The 19200-nt window shown below is 34.2% G+C and overlaps 1 protein-coding gene across 2 annotated transcripts in view; it reads left to right on the top strand.

Annotated features, from left to right (window-relative positions):
- LOC107063900 (kin of IRRE-like protein 1) overlaps window positions 1-19200 on the top strand; it is a 304919-nt gene that overhangs the window by 231101 nt on the left and 54618 nt on the right. For both annotated transcript variants that reach the window (XM_015316052.2, XM_015316051.2), the window contains exon 4: window positions 12482-12592. In XM_015316052.2, the coding sequence (XP_015171538.1) occupies window positions 12482-12592 (111 nt within the window). The remainder of the gene's footprint in view (window positions 1-12481; window positions 12593-19200) is intronic.

The raw sequence follows: 19200 nt of genomic DNA, 5'->3' as shown, positions 1-19200 counted from the left end.
GGAGAAAGGAAGGATAGGTGGAAAGGAAAAAGAAAATTTATAAAGAGGAAAGAATAATCAAATGCAAAGGTTAGAAATGCATGACTCGAGGAGCCAAAGAAAGTAAGAGGAAATAGAAGAAGAAAAAAAGGGAAGGTATAAGATTAAGGGAAAATTAAAACGAAATAAAAATTATACGATAATTTTGAAAAATTTCAAATGAAAAATGATAAGTGCAATGAATTGATACCGAAAAATCCTCTGTAATCCAATATTTATTCCCCTACCTGTGTATACCAGTATATAAAAACTTTTTATATACTGGTATATACAACAACTTTTTATCCTTGATAAAAACGTTTGAATATTTGTTAACAAAACGCACGTCATGCATGTTTACGTGTATTATTAATTTTATAAAATTATTAACAATATTATTTCTGAATAAAACTTTTATAGGAAAAAAATTAAAGAAATTATTTACAATTCGGATGATCGTACAAAAAAAAAACAAATTTAATTTCCTTTGTCGAAATATAATGCTCGATATTATTTGTTTAAAATGCAATGAAACAAAAATGAATGATAAATATGAAAGTTCAGAATAATAGAAGAGAGAGCACGTATACAATAATTAAAATTCTAAATGATATGCTTTTTAAAATTTTAATTATGATAAAATTATTTATACTATACATCGAGCAATGACGAGATCGAAATTTCTATTATAGTTTTAGGAATTTTACCGTACTACAGAAATTTCAAATGAACCGAGAGCAATGTAAAAATAAAAAAAAATAGCGACGATGTTTTCCCTCCCGTTCTACCATCATTTCCTTCTCCTTCTTTTCTATCTCCTTCGCAAACGGTTACTTCCATACAAGCACAAAAATACGTACATTCTCGAAAAACTTAGAAACGTCCCCGGCATACGAAGTGGCATTCGGCAAACATCGCGCGGCTTTTCAACTGGTGCACGAGCGTACACGCGAGACCAAGAGCTTCAGGCTTACGGAAAGCTTATTCAAATCGTTCGAAGAAAGAAAGAGAGAGGAGAAGTAGTAAGAGAAGGGTTAAAACGAAGAGAAGGCGGAACGGTCGAGGTCGAGCTCACTTCTTCTTTCTCTTTTCTGTCTCGTCTACTTGTTCATCTCTTTTAAGAGATCAGCTACTATGCACGCCAACCGAGGGTAGAAAAAAAAGAAAGAGAGAGGGAGAGAGAAAGAGAGAGACGATTATCTCGGGCTTGAAAATAATCGTAAACGTCTCACTCGTTCGTTGAAGAATCCTTTGAATATTTTTTGAGTACGCATACAAGTAAATTCAACTTAGGCGTGTTAGTTTGGAAGCTTTTTAAGAATGTCTAAAATTTTCAGTTACAAATAAAATTGGCTAAAAAAATATAACGTTCCAAATAAGACAAGAAAATTGCATACAGATAAAGAAAATATATATATATATTTCTTATTTACGATCATTTTCGTAGATGTTCCTGTTACGATTCTTGGACCTGCACCATTCGTATATCTAGTACGAGAGCTCTTAGTAGCCTTAAGGGCGCGAGGTCACCGTATGAATAAATAAATAAATGAATAAATAAACGAAACGTCCTGACTTTTCTCGTAATTCTTTTCTTTTTGCTCGAAAATTTCTTCTTTCCTTTTTCTACTTTTCACGAGGCTCGAACCGAGACTACTCCGAAGCCTACACTCTTTACGAGTTCGAACCAAAAAATCTTTACAAAAACCCGAGATATCGCTCATACTCGATATATCTCTTTTTCGCTCGAACGATCATTTCGATTTTATTCGTGCAACTCTTTTCCTTCCATCGATTCATCGTTCTCCAATTCCTTGGCTTTCCTTCTAGAAAATTCAATGCGTTCAAATCTTACCGCATTTCACGTGATTTCTTTTAGAAAGTATCTCAAGAAAGACTTTATTCTCGATTCTTGTAGTGGTATCTCTCTTCTTCATATACGTTACAATATAAATATAAAATATGAGAGTATGAACGAATGTACGAGGAAATTATAAAGTACTCGCGTTGAAATGATTAAAGTCGTGATTGTATAAATGAAGAATAGGTTATAAGTTATTACGAATACCTAAATGGACGATGCCAGAAATAAGAGAAATGATTTATTTTTAAATTTAAAATACCTAAAAATGCAAATCACCATATTTTGGCATAAAACGTTTGTACCGATTGTATAAATTAAAAAATATTAAAAAGTTTTATAGAAATTAAATATCAAGAAACATCATATAATTATTTTTATTATGCTATTCTATCTCCATAAATAGTTAATAATTATTATAGTTTTTCCAATTTTATTTATTCTCTCTTAAAATTCTACAAATATATTTGCATAATATATCTTCTTTTCCTCTTTATATCACCGTTTTTATTCTATTTTCCGCATTTTCTTTTTGCTCGCAGCAGCGTCTTCGAAATTTGACGCGAAATGCGATACCAACTGACGATCGAATATTTTAAAATCCGTGCCGCGGTCCCCAACGATCGAGTGCCATACTCGTTGCTCTGCCGTTGGCTCGTTTGAATTTTAGAACGATAGTGGAAACTCATGTACCTCGTACGAATCGTGAATTTAACTTTCCACCGTGAAGGCGGCCAAACCAAGTAGAACTAAAGGAAGGTTGAGCTTCGAATTAATTCACAAACTCGTGACATTTCTTCTGGCATTCACTCGCTTGCTTGTATATCGTTTCACTTTGCTTTGACATAACCTTTCATAGCTGGTATTATAATATCAAATAGAACATTTAAGATTCGATTCGAAAGAGAAAACCTACTAAAATAGTTTCGAGGATGTTCGCTGAAATCTTAAATAAATGAAATTTTCATAAGTGACGTACCGACTTAGTACGAACTTCCTAAATTCATCTCCAAAGTCCCAAAGTCGGAAAACAGAAATAGAGCTAAGCATCCACTTTGTTCATCCGCCGAGAAAATCATGCTTAAGAAAGTACGCTATATCAATTAATATTATAAAATAGAAAATAAAAGACCTAAAAATTACGGTTACTTAACAACGTGATAACAAATACAATAGAAGATAGTTAAAGTGTTGTTGCGCTCAATCTGTTCCTGCTTTTTCTTCTTCTTCTACTTTTACGTCATAAATAATAAAAGATCTCGCGAGAAAACTACTTCGTCGTGACGTTTGCTTTCGCAAAAATATATGCTGGATTCATATAAAAACTTTTGTACTTCACTTATTCTTGCCATAGTGAGAAAAAGGAAAAGAAAAAGAAAAAGAAAAAGAGAGAGAGAAGGAGAGATGCACTCTCGAAACATCTGGGATGAGAACGTCTCGTCACTTTTGTAGCCCGTATTTTACAAAAATGGAAACACCTGCGTCCGCTTTGACGTACACGTGGTTTAGACGACATGTACTACGAGGTGTCGCTCGTCTTCCGGTTTTATCGAGGAATACGACGATCGTGTTAGCTCCGTCGACGTCAACGACGATACCGGAAAGAAGGGTGCGAGAACGACCAACGATGAACTCAACGACTGGCCATTGACAAGATACATGAAGAATGGCTACGACGAATGTTCCAAATAAAATTTGACATTTTTATTGACATCCAGGGATGAGGCATCGATGATCCCAATATCTCGTGATCCACGTTCATAAATTTCTTTTTTCTCTTTCTCTTTACGTTACTTACTTGTAAATAAATGAAAGACGAATAATTTTTCATAAATAAAAATTTTATTGGTAGTACAAAACGCACAAATGATTAACATTAAGTTGATAAATCTACTCTTTATTCATTAAATTTTAACAACTCATCTACTTGTTTCACTTAATTATTACAATTACACGACTGTTATTCTCAAACGATTCCATTGACCCTTTTTCGTTTAATCAATTTATTTAATTCCTTTGAAGTTCAATTATTAGTGTAAAATATTCATGATGAATGAATTTCGTTAACGAAATGCAACTTAGTTAATATTGAAAGGTTAAAATATAAAAAAAAAATCGATAATCATTTTTCTTCCTTCGTTATACTCGAAAAACTTCGATTGAACCATTTCATGAAACGTCAACAACACTTCAGCTGATATTTGATTTTTTTACGTTAAAGATTACCAAAGTACTCGTTTTGATTTGTGTACGCGAAGATTTCTGACATTTATTAAATATATTACATCGTAGATATATTTCGTTTACTAACGACAATAAATTAAACTGAAAAGTATAAGTTTTTTGTTATGAGCATCAAAGAATAATCGCGTTTCTATAATATTATCTCTGCTAGATTACAAATCATGATCATTTTAATAAATCATTGATCGTTCGATATTCTGCTGTCAGCATAATCCAAAAATAAGCGGGAAATAATGGGAAAACAGATATGTAGTTATAGAGACATAAAACTCACGGACGTTGTAACTACATTCATACAAATATATGCTTGTATATATAGATATGTGTTTATATAAAAGATTTAATAAAGCATCGAACGCTCGTTCCATAGTGTTTTTAACGCACCATTAACAAACATTAAAAGCTTTAATGCGAATTTTGGATGAGAATATTTTCGATCGATTTGACTAATATAACAAAATTTAAGATTAAATTTGCAAAGAGTAAAAATATTTCTTGAAAGTAGTAATAGTAGAAGTAGTAGTAGTACGTAGAATAGTAGTCGTAGTAGTAATAGTAGTAGTAGCAGCAGTAGCAGCAATAGAAGAAGGAAAAAGTACGTGGATCTCGTGGCTTTATTTGAAAAGCGATTCTATCTTGTAAAAGAAAGGTCGTGGAAGAAAGAAAAGTAGCTTGATACGTATACCGTCGTCTGAAGATAAATAATTCCTAGAGAAAATGTGGCAATATTCTTGAAATCCAGAATGGAATAATAAGGAAATTTTTTCACGATATGTAATTTCACATTTACCAATGCCTTCCGTAGTCTCTCAGAAAATTCAAATTTTCAAAGAGTATGACAAAACAAAAGAGAACGAGAGAGACCGATGAACGGCATCATCGATTTTTTTCTTTTTGCATGCGTATCTGTCTCACTCACAAATGTTCTTTCAGCAAATCAATTTTTATCCTATTTGATATGACATTCTGATGCAACCACAGCTGGGGTTGTAAATATGCCTGTGAAACGATCTATCCGTTATATTTCTCTCTCCCTCTTTCCCTTCTGCTACCCACTTCTGTACGCTAGTATACGCGTATATGTTGTATAAAAAAAAAATCTCTAATAAAATCTGCAGTTGATTGTGCATCCAATCTCGATTGAATAATGCATACGCGGCGCGTAATTTATTTCGGCAAACCGTACCGTATGATCTACAACAAATTCTGTTAATCGATCAAATCGGGGACAATTTGAAGCAATTTTAGAAAAATTCATCTTACTTTTTGAATATATTGATTAAAGTTTTTATTATTCAAGGAACTAAATAGATTGTATTCCCAAATAATATTAGACGACTTTGAATCTGAGATTCACGTTACGAGTCAAAAGAATAATTGAGAAGTAATCCTTATTAATATCTTAACTTACCATTAATTATTCCTCTTGGTCGTTAATACAAAATATGATTGACTTTTCATCTATTTTTCGAATTCAGCTAAGAATTCATGGTTCATTCGCGGCAAAAACAACGTTTATTTTTTCTGAGTAGCAAGAGAGAGAGAGAGAGAGAGAGAGAAAGTGGTGGGAAAGTGAAGAAGGATGTAGAAGAGAGAGAAAAAAAAGGGAGAATGAGAGAGTGAGAGATAAAACCCGACAAAGTTTCAATCAATAGCAAAAATCAATAGAGCTGGCTCAAAAGGTTCACGTTTTGGAGGGATACAGAATTTACTCCAATTTCTATTTCAAACGGTCTTAAAGCTAGTTCGTCCAACTACAGATATTCTCACCACTTACGGTAATGTTTCTGCTCGTCTGACAGTGCTTGGCTATTACTATTGGGGAACCATTCCCTTGAAATTTAACGCGTTTCCACTTGTCTGACTTAATAGTGGCTCTTGCCAGCGACGGTGAGGCGCGTTTCTCTCTGTAGAAATTACCAATTGACACGAAAGCTTTCACTATGGTCAAGGCATTGATAACTAAAGCTACCTCAACGTTGTACTATTGCTCCAGCAACACACCTGATCGCATATGCTAATAATTCGACAATAAGTCTAATCTTTGTATTACAAAGTATGATTTATGTTAGACAATCGGTGTGTTCGGTAATGATTTGTTAAATTAAAATACTTTAATTTCTTATCAGTTCCTATAACGATCTAAAAGTAAATATTAATTTTAAAAAGATTAAAATAATAAAACTTCATTCAATATTTAAAACAAATTCCATTTCTCACTCTGTCATTTGGAATTTAGGAAATGTTGAATAAATGAATATTAAAAAAATTAAATTTAGGAATTAATCTTCGAAGTTATCCATTTTTATTGTATACATAAAAAACGAGCCTGACAATTTGACATTAACTCGATTAAACTTATGGTTATAATATTCTCGTAATATAGCTACGCTCTTCGTTATTTCAATATATTTAGCCAATCGATCGTATAAAGAGAAAGAGAAAGAGTGAAAGAGAAGTACAGAGAGTAGTAATGGTAGTAGTAGTAATAGTAGTTGTAGTAGTAGGTGTAGGAGGAGGAGTATGAGTATGAGTATGAGTATGAGTAGGAGAAGCTCCTACAAATGTACTCTCGTATGCCAAGAGAGGGAGCTGGGGAGAATAGCTATTCTCCATTCGCGGCCCTGAAATTATCAGCGCGATCTGTACGAGGCCCATTGATTACAACTAGTAATTGCCATTACAAGCTTCCTACACAGTCTGACCCCATCTTTATCCCTCTACGCTTTGTCCCTTCTCAATACTCTTTCCACGTCATTCTCTTCCAGTCTGCTTTAACGCGAGCGAACTTCTCTCTTCTGTATCGCGTTCACAACTCAACCACTTTTTCGAATTCTTTCAACCAGAGAATTCAAGGCATGACAAAAGCTTCATGCGTCCGATCGACGAGCTATGCGCGCTGCAATACTCTCAACGATAAAACGATAGAACGCTTCATGTGGATATCATCGAACATCACTATACTCCCTTCTACCCAAATTTCACTGTGTAAGTATTCCTGACCTTTTTGACCTGTAGAAAGAGAGAGGGGCAGACTAAAAGAGAGAATGAAAGAGAGAAATAGAGAGAGAGAGAGAATCAAATCGAACTAGCAGGAAAACTCGAAGTTCAGGACAGTCATACTCGTCGACCAGCTCTAAACTCTTTTTCTATCGATCAGAGTACTCGAAGAAATAAAACGCTTAGGAAGTAAAGCTAGCAAATACTCCAACGAAACTAGCATTGCTCTATCCAAAGGTAATTTTTCGTTTAAGAAAATTCGAAAAAGAGCCGATTTTGTGATCGTATTTCGATCTTCATCGATCCTTCTTTCTCACTTTCTACTTTCTTTGTCCCCGGTCTAACATAGGAATGGAAATAGTATTAATATCTATATGCGTATATATGCATCTATATACGTATGATCGATAAAGGAAGTGTTCGAGCATATTTCTAAAGATTATGGTCTCTCTTTCTATCTCTCTCTCTCTCTCTCTCTCTCTCTCTCTCTCACTCCCTTTTTTCTTCCTCTCTCTGCATTTGCCTAAAGCGATTTGAAAAAAAAAATTCGGTACGAGCCTACACGCGAATACATTTTGACAAGAGACGACAGAATAATTCCCAATACGGCTTCCCGTGATTTTTCTTCCCTTCATGGTTCCAACGTCACAAACCCCTAACTCTCTCGTCCCCTTTTCGAGCCATCCTCTCCCAACATTGTTTCTATTGGATCCATATCAATTTTTATGAAGGTATCGAGCGATATCGGTCGACGTACGCGGAAAATCCGTATACCCACGCAACGCAACGGTGAATACATTTCTTTCTCTTTTTTGATATACATGCATCGGACGTATATATGCTTTCTTTTTGCTAGCAGAAACCGTTATCTCGCCGAACACTAAAGAATAAGTAGAGAAAGAAAGAGATGATGGAAATAGGAGGACCGAACGACGTTGCGAACTTTCATGACAAAGGATTGTATTCGTCGATGGATTTTCCTTCGATATGACATACCTATACGCATATCGATTGACCTCCTACATAATTCTCTTTAACTCAGCAATCCAATGAAAGATAAGAAAGAAAAAACACATTCAACTTCTCCATAAAACTTCTTCTACGTAAAGTCAAACAATTTGAAACTTCTTCTCTAAGAAAGATGAAATTTTGTTAAAAGTTTGCTATCGATTTTGAATCGATATCGATGGTAAGAAAAAAACGTATCGATTATATTTTATTTTATATATATTTTAAAATATTTTTTACCATAAATTTTATTTAGCAATTTAATTAAATTATCTCAGTTCATAAAATGTAATAATCCGATCTAATTTATTCTGAAGTATATCGAAATTTCTTGAAAATTTAAAATACGCTTGTAAATTATTTAGTATTCAAATTATTCAAAAAGAAAGCACCAAAGAACAGAAGAAAGTTTTTTTTTTATCCGAGACAAATATCTAAGAATCACGTTCAAGGCACTTCCAGTCAGATCGGAATCCACTTAGCGATTTCATGAATGACTTCAAGGAGTAATTCGCTTTTATTCTCTTTCCGAGCGATATCCGTCGATACGTCGAGTAACTACAACTTGCAAAAGTCACTCGCTTTACTTGAAATGCTCTTAGATTTTATTCCGTTGAATTACAAACGAAAGCACCAAGAATGCTGCGTGAGATTTGCATTTTCGATAAGTTCTATGAACGCGACAAGGAGATTACATCGGTAAAATACAACAAAAAACTGAGCTTTTATTACATCATCGGATTCTTCAATATCTCGAGATAAACAAGAGACACTTTTTCCTATTTTATTCAACGATCATATATATTGATTCTATATATCAAAAATTCTCAATATGCAGCGAGAAGAATGAGAAAAACGTCTAGAATTCATATTTTTTTTAATATTCTGAAATTAAATACTATTGAGCGTCATTGTTCGTTCTTTTCAGATTGTTCGGTCCGTTCACCCATTCCCTTTAAATTCCGACCTGAACGCTATACGATATTTAACATTGACGTCTTCGTCATCGTCATCATATCTGCGAAGCGTGATTATTCAAAAGAGAGAAAAAAAGAAAAATAAAGGAAGGAAAAAAAATGGCATTAAAAATAATTAAGAGATATCGAGTGAAAAATAATAAAAAAAAAAAAAATAATCAATACGAAAAAGCAAGAGCACAAGAAGGAACGTTTTATTTTTTCAACGATGTGCCCGATTATAAAATGAAAAGCTACCATAAATTGTTGTGAATTGTTTACAAGTACCTATCTACCTGCCTGCCTACCTACCTATTTACCTATTTGAATACCAATGAATGTGAGTGAGTATTATGAAAAAGAGAATGAACTTAAAAAAAATCTTATCGCGTTCACACTCGACGAGTCGTTGAAAAAAAGGCATAGGTACATATTACGCACGGGGATAAAATAGAGAAGATGTCTGGTGTATAGAATAGAAAGCATAATAATGGAGGAAAAGCAAACGAGAATAAGAGAGAAAATAGATAAGGGGATAGAGAGGGAGTTAGACAGATGGATGAGGAAACGAAAGGGGTAGGAATATCGGTCCGTTACGATGGATGTTCGAAATTGAATTTGCCGAAACGTGGAGCGCTTGATTAAGTGCTTTCGTCGGAAATACCGCGAATCATACTCTGGTAACGACATCATCCTCCATTCAGCGTCGATTTTCGATCATTTCGAGAGTTTTCGGAAATCCTGCTCGTTTGTAGGTATATCGAACTTCGACGTTGGCAATACGTGAACGAGCACCGACTACCATCTACGAACATTACCGTTTTAGCTGCACTTGTTGGATCCGCTTAATCCTTTATGGTCCAAATTTTTGTTATAAATAAAAAAACATTTTTAGAAGTGAAAATCCACAATTACAAACATATATATGCATATGAAAAACAAAATTTTTTGGTTTTAACAATCTTACTACAATAAATTCACTGTGTTACTTTCAGGTCATAATGGCTCATAAGGTTTCCACTTCTGCGTACAAAAACTTAAACGTGAAAGTCTACGAAATAGTTTGAACCTGGCGTTAAACATTAATGTACATTGCATTTTGAACATTTTATTTTCAGAATTCCTTTACACCCGGGAATTTTGTAGCATTCTTGTTGTCCGAACAAATTGGCCAATGTGCTACTTCATCTTGTTTGTTTTTATATTTTTATATAATTGTTCTACATGGGTAAAAACAGGACGTTCTCTGTTCTTATAGATTCCTTTATACTCCTCACATAAACAAAATGCAATGTCAGTTTTAAATTTCATTAAATTATATTGATTCCTGGAGCTTACAGAAAGCGATAAATTTTGTCAACAGATGCACGACCGATGTAAACTAAATAAATATCATCTATTTTTTCCGTGAAAATCTATCCTTTTGGTATCTTTATATCTCTTCCACAATAAAACTGATAAACATGGTCAAGAATTGTTCGCTGACAAATTCCTCAACTTGTTTTACCATAAAAGAAAAGTAACAAAGTGATATTTGAAATACAAACAAATAAGTTTTTATTGATATTTAAACTCAGAACTATTATATACTTAATTTTTTATTTAGTAAACACAGACAGAAGCACAAATAACATCAATTGGAAAAAATGGTTTCGCTTGCTTCTACTGCAGACAGCTTGCATAACATTTATTTTGTTATTTCAGGTTGATACTACTAGCAATCGCCATGAAAATTGGTATCAGTTGTCTCAGAGATAGTATTCAGATCAGGTAAATTAACATGTTACCTGAAAGTAACACTGATCCATAAAGGATTAATCAAATTTTTTGTCTATTTCTTATATTAACTTTTTCTTTTTGGTTATATTTGAACATTTGTTCTTTCATCGATTTTACGATCGTTCAAAAATAAATTCTCAAAAATAGAGAACTCGTTCCGAGTTAAATCCCCGAAGGTCTACGAACGATATCACGGATCGATAGATATTATTTCCCAGCGGCTTGCTGAACCGGACGACGTTACAGTGATTATCGACGATAAAACGCAGTATGTGAACTATACCACTTTCATTCCTCTTCCTTCCTTCCTTCCTTCCTTCCTTCCTTACTTTCTTTCTTTCTTTTACTATTTTTTTATCTACTCGTTTTGCTCAGTAACAACTTTTTCTGGGATTCCAACACTTGTAAATGAGATTCGAACGTATCAACTAAACTTTACTCTACAAAATGGCAATGTTCAGTAATTTTTTTGAAACCAATTATCATCGTTATTTCATCCAACATAAAAGTAAATACTGCACACGTAACAAATGGGCACCTTTTTTCTATTTCTTGAACAATCAAACTGTTTGTATTTATATAATATAGTGCAACAAATATATGAAGAAGAGAACCTTCATTTCTAATAAAATATAAATTATTTATAAGAAAAATTTGCTAAATATTTGAATAGCTGTTTAGTGGTTCAAAGCAATCTCCCAGAAAACAAAAGATCTGGGTTTAAATTTTGGATCCGATTATTTAAAAAGCTAACTATTTTCGGGTATAAATATTATATACTTACATAAGTTATTCGCATATTTTTAACAACGATTTGTACGTTCCACGAGCCATTCGCAACGAAACTTTGTCTTTTACGAACAGAAACGGGGAAATATTTTCGTCAGGATTATCCAACAGCTTGTTATATATGTTCGCGCGGAAGTTTCTGTATGGCAGAAACGATTTCAAGTGCATAACACATTAAAAAACGTAGAGAGAAAGAAAGAGAAAGAAAAAGGTAAAGTCAGAGAATCGCAGAGGAGGAAGAGGAACCAGAGGAAAGTGGATATACCGCGCTATAACTTCGTTGATAAAGCATCCTATACGTTCGACGTATGCAACTAACTTCCAAAATAACGAAAAAGCAAGAGAAATATCTCGGCCGGCTTATCCGACTTCGTTCCGATTTCGCGAGAGCGGATATTTCGAAAAAAAATATCGCTACGTTTAATCCGGAAACGATCGTACCTTTATCTGACCGATACTAGCTACACGAAGCACAGTAAATTGGAATTGGCTCGAAGAAAACACCGAAATACTTATCTCGATTTGCTTTGATTTTCGCGCTAACAGAAAAATCAGAAATTGCTAGGGCTCGTATATATATATATATATATATATATATGTATGTATGTGTGTATGGATGCGATGAATGCTTCAGGTCATGCATATTGATATTTAAATTTCTTTTCCCACATCGAATAAAAGCTTATGGTACTCGTAAAAAAATAGAAATGGTTATCGTCGAGTTTCAATAATTTTGTTTGACCCAACGCGCGAACGTTTATTAACAAATTTTCTCAACTAATCTGCAAGGATTCTAATCGTAAATCTTGTTGATTTATTTTTACAGTTCCACCAGAACAGCCAACCATTTTGGATCGTTGGGGTCGTATTTTGAACGGGACGGCGGGGCCGTACGAAGAGGGTGACACTCCCTATCTCACCTGTCGCGTAACAGGCGGTAAGAAAAGAAATATGATAAAATATGCTCGTTTCTTACTTATTCCTTTATTTTTTCCTTTATTTTACCACGAAATCGAAAAAAAGTGATAAACGTTGTAAAAAGTGATTCGGGACCACGATAAGACTTTAAGAAAGGAAAAAAGAAGGAGTGAAGTCAGTGGTGTCGTCGGTTATTAGATCAGCCAACTTTTTATCGGTGAACAGAACTAAGTGAAAAGTTTCACGTTCGGTCGGACATTAGCGAAGGTAAATGACTTTCGGTAGCGAAGGGGTTGGAAGATCAAACGACTTCTTCTAGTTTCGAGGAGAGCCTCGATAGAAGCTCCGAGGGTGGAGTTAAGAATAAGAGTAAGATGGAACGTCGAAGTACCGGCCACTACTGTTTACTTTGGCAACTGGATCTAAATTTCTGTTTATAACTGCAGCAACTTCTACGACCGTCTTAAAAGATTATTTCCTCCTCCTCAGCGTCCTTCTTCTCTCCTCTTCTTTCTTTACTTCTCACTCTCTCTCCCACTGCCTATCTGTCTGTCTTTTTCTTAGTCTTCCACCACTCGAATATCGACCTCCATCTTCCCTACCTTCCAGAAGGACGTCGACGGCACTCAACGAGAAAGCCCTTCTTCCCCTCTTGCCCCGTCTGCGAAGACGAGACGCAACTCCTTTTCTTTTTGCTTTTTCTTTCTCTTCTTCCTTCCTCATCTCCTTTTCATCCTTTTTTCTCTACTACTTGCTGATTAAACGAGTTTCCGCCATTTTTGGAAAAGGATATCGCGACAGCAAAATGTCGTTAAGCTTTTAGGCACGGATTGCTGCCATCAAAATGAGGCAAATTCGAAACTCCGTGAAATGCGATTACAGTATCCCGCGGCGTGACGTAATTGTCGCGTGATATCCGTAACCGTGTTTTCGACTCGAAAGCACCTGCAAGTATCTTTGATCTTTCCGAGCGATTAACTTTCTACAACGATGTATACGGTTCGCGTTTCGAATCGAACGGAGCCATTCGTTTGCAAATTAATTCTTTCGATCATTTCTTTTCTTTTTCCTTGTTTTTTCTATTCTTTTCTCTAATTTCCTCTTATTTCGATCAAATCTGTTGCCGTCGCAAATAAACTCGAACGATTGCCCTTTTCGTTTAGTCGGCTTCGATTATCGAAACGTCAATAATTCCGATAAACACTCCAACTTACTTTTGATAACTTTCTCCATAACACGCCCATCCCCTACTCTCACGTATTTTCTGAAAAGTAAAATTAATCGAATATCGGTATATAGACGTCGCCCGTTTTTATTTATTTTTATTTTTTATTCTCCTTCTTCTTTAACTCCACCCCTCCAATCAGAAAACGAATTTGAACGTCGATGGAAAAGTTCTCGTTATACGCCTACGGATCTGTATAAACGGATAACGGATTAAATAATAATGTTTCCCGAGAAAATTACGATATTATAGTTTAGGGAAATTTTGACCGAAGGTAGAAAAGCAAGCTCTTATAGATCGTTCGTCTAATCGATGAATATCGAGGCCCAGGAATATTGCCGTATGCAGATTCGATGGGAATTGGATCGGCAGTGTACGCATCGATCATATACGTTGCGTCGTATAAATTGAATATCGAGAAGATCGGCTTATCCTTAACAATGCCATTTCGAATACCGCTCAAACAGCTTCCACTCTCATTAGATCGCATATCGATCTTTATAGCTTTTTATCCAAATCTATGATCATTTCTATATGAAATATTTCGTCTTATAGTCTCGAGACATCGTATCTAGTAGAAACTTAAACGGCTTTTACACGTCGTCAATACGATGATAGAAAAAAAAGATGCGAAATGAAAAAGCATTTTATGCGAAAATAATCGACTCGTTCAATACGCTCTGAAAGCTTACTCCGAACAATTCGATTTGTCATAGTACGCGAATCGACAAATCAAAGTTAATTGATGGTTTCATACCTATTCATAAAGATAATTAATTATTTCCCTTTCAATAATTATTTTGGTAGTCCGATCGGTTTCTCATTGCGGTATGTAATTGATATATTCAACTCGGTATTTTCTTATATCATTGTGTATAATATATGAAAATTAATCAATTCATAATTTTCTCTCTCTCTCTCTTTTTCTTTCTCTCTCAATAACGATCTTTCCTCCTAAACCTTTTCGTTCTTCATTTTAATTTTTTAAAATAAAAGGACACGCTATGCGTTCTCACGTTGACCGCATTCCTTTTCTTTATTTTCCCGCTTGCTTTTACATAATTTGCAATTCAATTCGTGACCGCAGTGCGAAACGCGTTACTCGATGATGCAAGAATTACGTGAAAATATTATATACTTCCTGATTAAACGGTAATATTTAATACAATTTGTATTTATCATCTCCAAAAATATTGAAAATAAAAATTATTATAACGTAATGTAAATAAAAAACAATAAGCAGAACGACAAAATTTTATAAATTTTATCGATAAGTATTTCAATAAAAATACCTTATTTATTCTTCGTGCTCACTTTTTACATTAATGATTTATCGTGTTCATTCATTCATTTAACTCTGACGATAAAAAAAAGCAAATTAATGGCTACATAAGAGACCAGAAATAGATATTGAATACATTCCCCCAATCCCCCACTTCTTATGGCCATGCGTTCAATAATTATCGCTTCGGTTTTTCCGTTAAAAAAAAAATATTCCAATCTCTTGCATCTACCACCAGATATAAATACCTATATATGCATCCCTCCCCAAATAATCTAATTTTTATACTCTGATGAAATTTCGCGGTAGTAAAGGAGAATCGGAAAGCGGTATGATGCGGAAGTCGTGGTTTACCTAGTAATTTAGTTGCTTACTTTCAAGCGTACGACGACTACGACGACTACGACGACGATAAGTTCGATGACGAAGAGGGTGAGAAGGACGATAATAATGTCTTTAATAAAAGGGGTCTACGCGTGCTTCTGCAATTTTTAATCCTTTTTATGAAACCACTCGAACGAACAATCGATTAATTAAATAAATGGAAAAAAATGGAGGAGAAAATTATAAAGATTGGCGCCGATTATTATATTAATCGATTTGAAATAAAGAAGAAAAACAAAATGAAGTTTACTTACCGAACGTAGGAATATTTAAAGAGAATGAAAAGGATTAAAATAAAATACATATATAGAGGATTCTCCTGACAAGAGGAAGAATTCATCTTCGAATCTCTCTCTCTCTCTCTCTCTCTCTCTCTCTCTCTCAGAATCTTTATTCATTCTTTCTCTTTCTTGGTTGCTTCATTATACGTGACTTAGAGTTAAACCTAATTCGGTGCTCGATTTCCGCTTTGTCTATAATTTATAGCATCGGTGGTGAAGAAATTTTACGACTCGTTCCGCGAATGAAATTTATTGCCAATTACTTAACTTCGTGCTCGGAAAGAATCGAAAGGCCTGTTCTCGAGAATGTATACGCGCGTAAAAAAAAGTCTCCTCCATCCCTATGCTCATCATTCCCTTTAACCTTGTTCCTTCTTCTCTTAAAGGACAACAAGAAAATAGACTTCCTTGTTTATTTTTACTATTAAGATCACAATAGATCATCTTTTTAAATTAAAGAATATAATATTTTCACTTTTACGTTAAATCCAATCATACGCGTCCCTCTGAGACTAAATAAACAGTAGGTGAAAGGGACTAAAAAAATGCGAATAAATAGTTGTCCTATTCTTGTTCCTTATTGATTTTACAACAAAAGGAAAAAAGGAGAGAGAAAAAGAGAGAACAGCGTTATTTCGCTCCAGATATTTCGTTTTAATTTATATTATAGCATTTATTCGCGATACCATTTTGTGACCTGCTTTTATTAATTTCTTTTTCTATTTTTTCCATTATTATTATTATTATTATTCTTATTATTATTATGTATTACTTAAACGTACATCTTCGATTAAGATGGCAATATTTTATCGAAAATCACAATAGAATATTACTGTGTATTTCCTCTTTTTTGCTTTCTTCGGATCACTAGTTACATTCTGGAAAATCCCCCGAGCGAGTAAATCAGAACCGAATCGCGAATGTCGTGTTTCCGGCAAACCAACTCACCGTGTATTCTACATCGAGCCAGTTTATTCCGATAATTATCCTCGCTTGCAGAGCGAATGAGCCTCTCTTTTCTCCCTCTCTTCACCTTCGATCGACTTCCATTTCTGTTTCTCTCTCTCTCTCTCTCTCTCTCTCTTTCTCCCCCTCTTTCCTTCCCTCTCTCTTTCCCTCACTAGCTCACTCGAATATCCAACAAGCCGAAACACTTCGCCTATTTCCCTCAGGATTACATGTAACGTCACAAGCTCGGAAGTCGGACAAAGTGCTGCGAGTATTTATTTTTTAATCCATGTATCAACGCAATCCGAAAAAGTTCGAAAATAAATATTAAAAAGCAAAATTTAAATCGTGTCATTCTCACTCTCTCTCTCTCTCTCTTTTTTCTGTCTTTTTCTATTTCTCTTGCTCTCTTGGTTATTTTTAGACTGTCTCTTTACCTCGTTAAAAATGAAAATTTGGCCACAATGACTCCAATAGTAAAATGAATTCAAAGTTTACTTAAATAGTATTAATTTTTAAGACACATTACGATGGTTAAATAAATAATAGTTTGCCAATGAAAGGAAACAAAAATATCGTTTAAAAAAAAATATCGTTTTAAAATAATTATGAAATATTGTATAATGCAGCATATTTAATGTAAATAAATCAATGACAATCTATTAGCTTAGGAATTTAAAAAATAAAAATTCGTAAAAAAGACATTTGGAATACTTTATTCTGTAATTAAAAATTATTATTAACAGGATAGCAGGAGAATTCACAGGAAAACTAATGAATCTGATAAATAGTTAAAAATATGATTTATGTAATTATAAAGAAAAGTGATCGTTATGAGAAATAAATAATCCTGAATACGTTAAATGTAATTTAAAAAAAAAAACACGTTAATTTATAGATAATTACATATTTTTTCAATAATCACAATTTCTCTATCTTCCTGTTTCGTTATATTCGACTGTACTTTGAAATCATCAATTTTTTAACTTCATGCTTATTATCAACATAAAGCTTTTGGTTGAAATACATAACGAGAAGAAAGCACACATAATTTAACTTACAACGACGAATGAGCGATCGATTATCCCACGACAAACGTTCCTCGAATATGTAGTGACATTTACGTTCACGCCTATCCCTCCGTACAAATCGTCGACATTTAAAGCGTGTTAATTCGATAAACAAAACCGATGAATTATCAAAGTCGCAATTAATCGTAATAACCAATTATTAATTGTAGCTTGTTAGAGCCAGCCAATCAAAATATGAAATAAATGAGAAAGATCAAGTTTAAGCGTTGTAACCAGGTTCGTACAGTTAACAACCGTATAATTTATTTAATGTTCATTCACCCTTACAACGAATAACGATAATTGAAAATGAAATAAAATATTATACGTAATATTTCGACATTCCAATTTTACAAACTAATTAAAAAATATATAAAAGAAAAACCTTAAACTTTTCAGTCGAGAAAAATAACAAATTTGATTAATAAAGTAATATCTGGAATATTTTAACTTTACGACAAGTTCATTCGTCATTTTTGTTGAACATGATTGACATAATATTCATTTGTTTAATATTAAATTTAACGACACGGAGATTGATCGTGTATACTCTATGAATGTGGACAGAATTACAGAATAATTATTAATTATTAGGACACGGAATATTGTTAGGAAATAGGATATCTGTCAGTCTAAAATGAGATACAAAGGCATTAAACGCTAATTACAATGCCATACCATACCAAGTATCTTGAACAAGTTGTCAGATGCTGATATCTTGAGTAATGAAGGGTATCATTAATAGCTCTTGTCTATCAATGGATAGTTGATAACGATAATCCATACTTACTGTGTAACATGTATACGTTGATGGTCTATAGCAGATCTGTTTTGAAGTAGCTAGGTTTCATCTCACAATTAAATACGATCGAATATAGGTCTCTTTATGAGATAGAACGTAGTCATTGAGTAAGCAACGTAAATGTTTTAGAAGCGGTAAGTGGAAGGGAGAGAGAAGGTAGGACAATTTAGAGAATCGAACGAGAAGGGAACTAAATCTGGATACGTTGAAAGGACTAAGAAAAGGGGCAAAGAGGGAAGGTAAAAGGAAGGGTGAAGCGATTAGGAATCCAGTAAAGAGAGAATAGGAGAGGAGAGAAGGAGAGAGGGGAGGATATCCAACGTGAGGGCCCTGATCCCCGAAGCCACCGGTGGTGGGTATTTGCCTTAAGCAGAGTTCGAACCAACGGTAAACTTGTTAGATGTGGGTGGCCGCCTGCCGAGCGACGCCTTAATCCTGCAAGATATCGTCCGGTATCCGCGGATTAAAATCCACACTTTAGTGCCACGCCTCGGAGATAGCGTAGATGTCGTCGTTCCAACAGCTCTACTACCATCGCTCAATGAAGAAGAGAGTTTGACTATAGTTCAATGCTTAAAGTCAAAGCTACAAACGCTCAGAAAGTTCATTTTATCTTTCACTTGGTCTCTTTATTT

The sequence above is a fragment of the Polistes dominula genome, unplaced genomic scaffold (genome assembly GCF_049000335.1).
Source record: "Polistes dominula isolate Pdom_NZ unplaced genomic scaffold, Pdom_raw_medaka contig_73, whole genome shotgun sequence".
NCBI lineage: Eukaryota > Metazoa > Arthropoda > Insecta > Hymenoptera > Vespidae > Polistes > Polistes dominula.
Note: the sequence above shows the minus strand (reverse complement) of the source record. Positions and strands in the feature narration are given on the sequence as shown.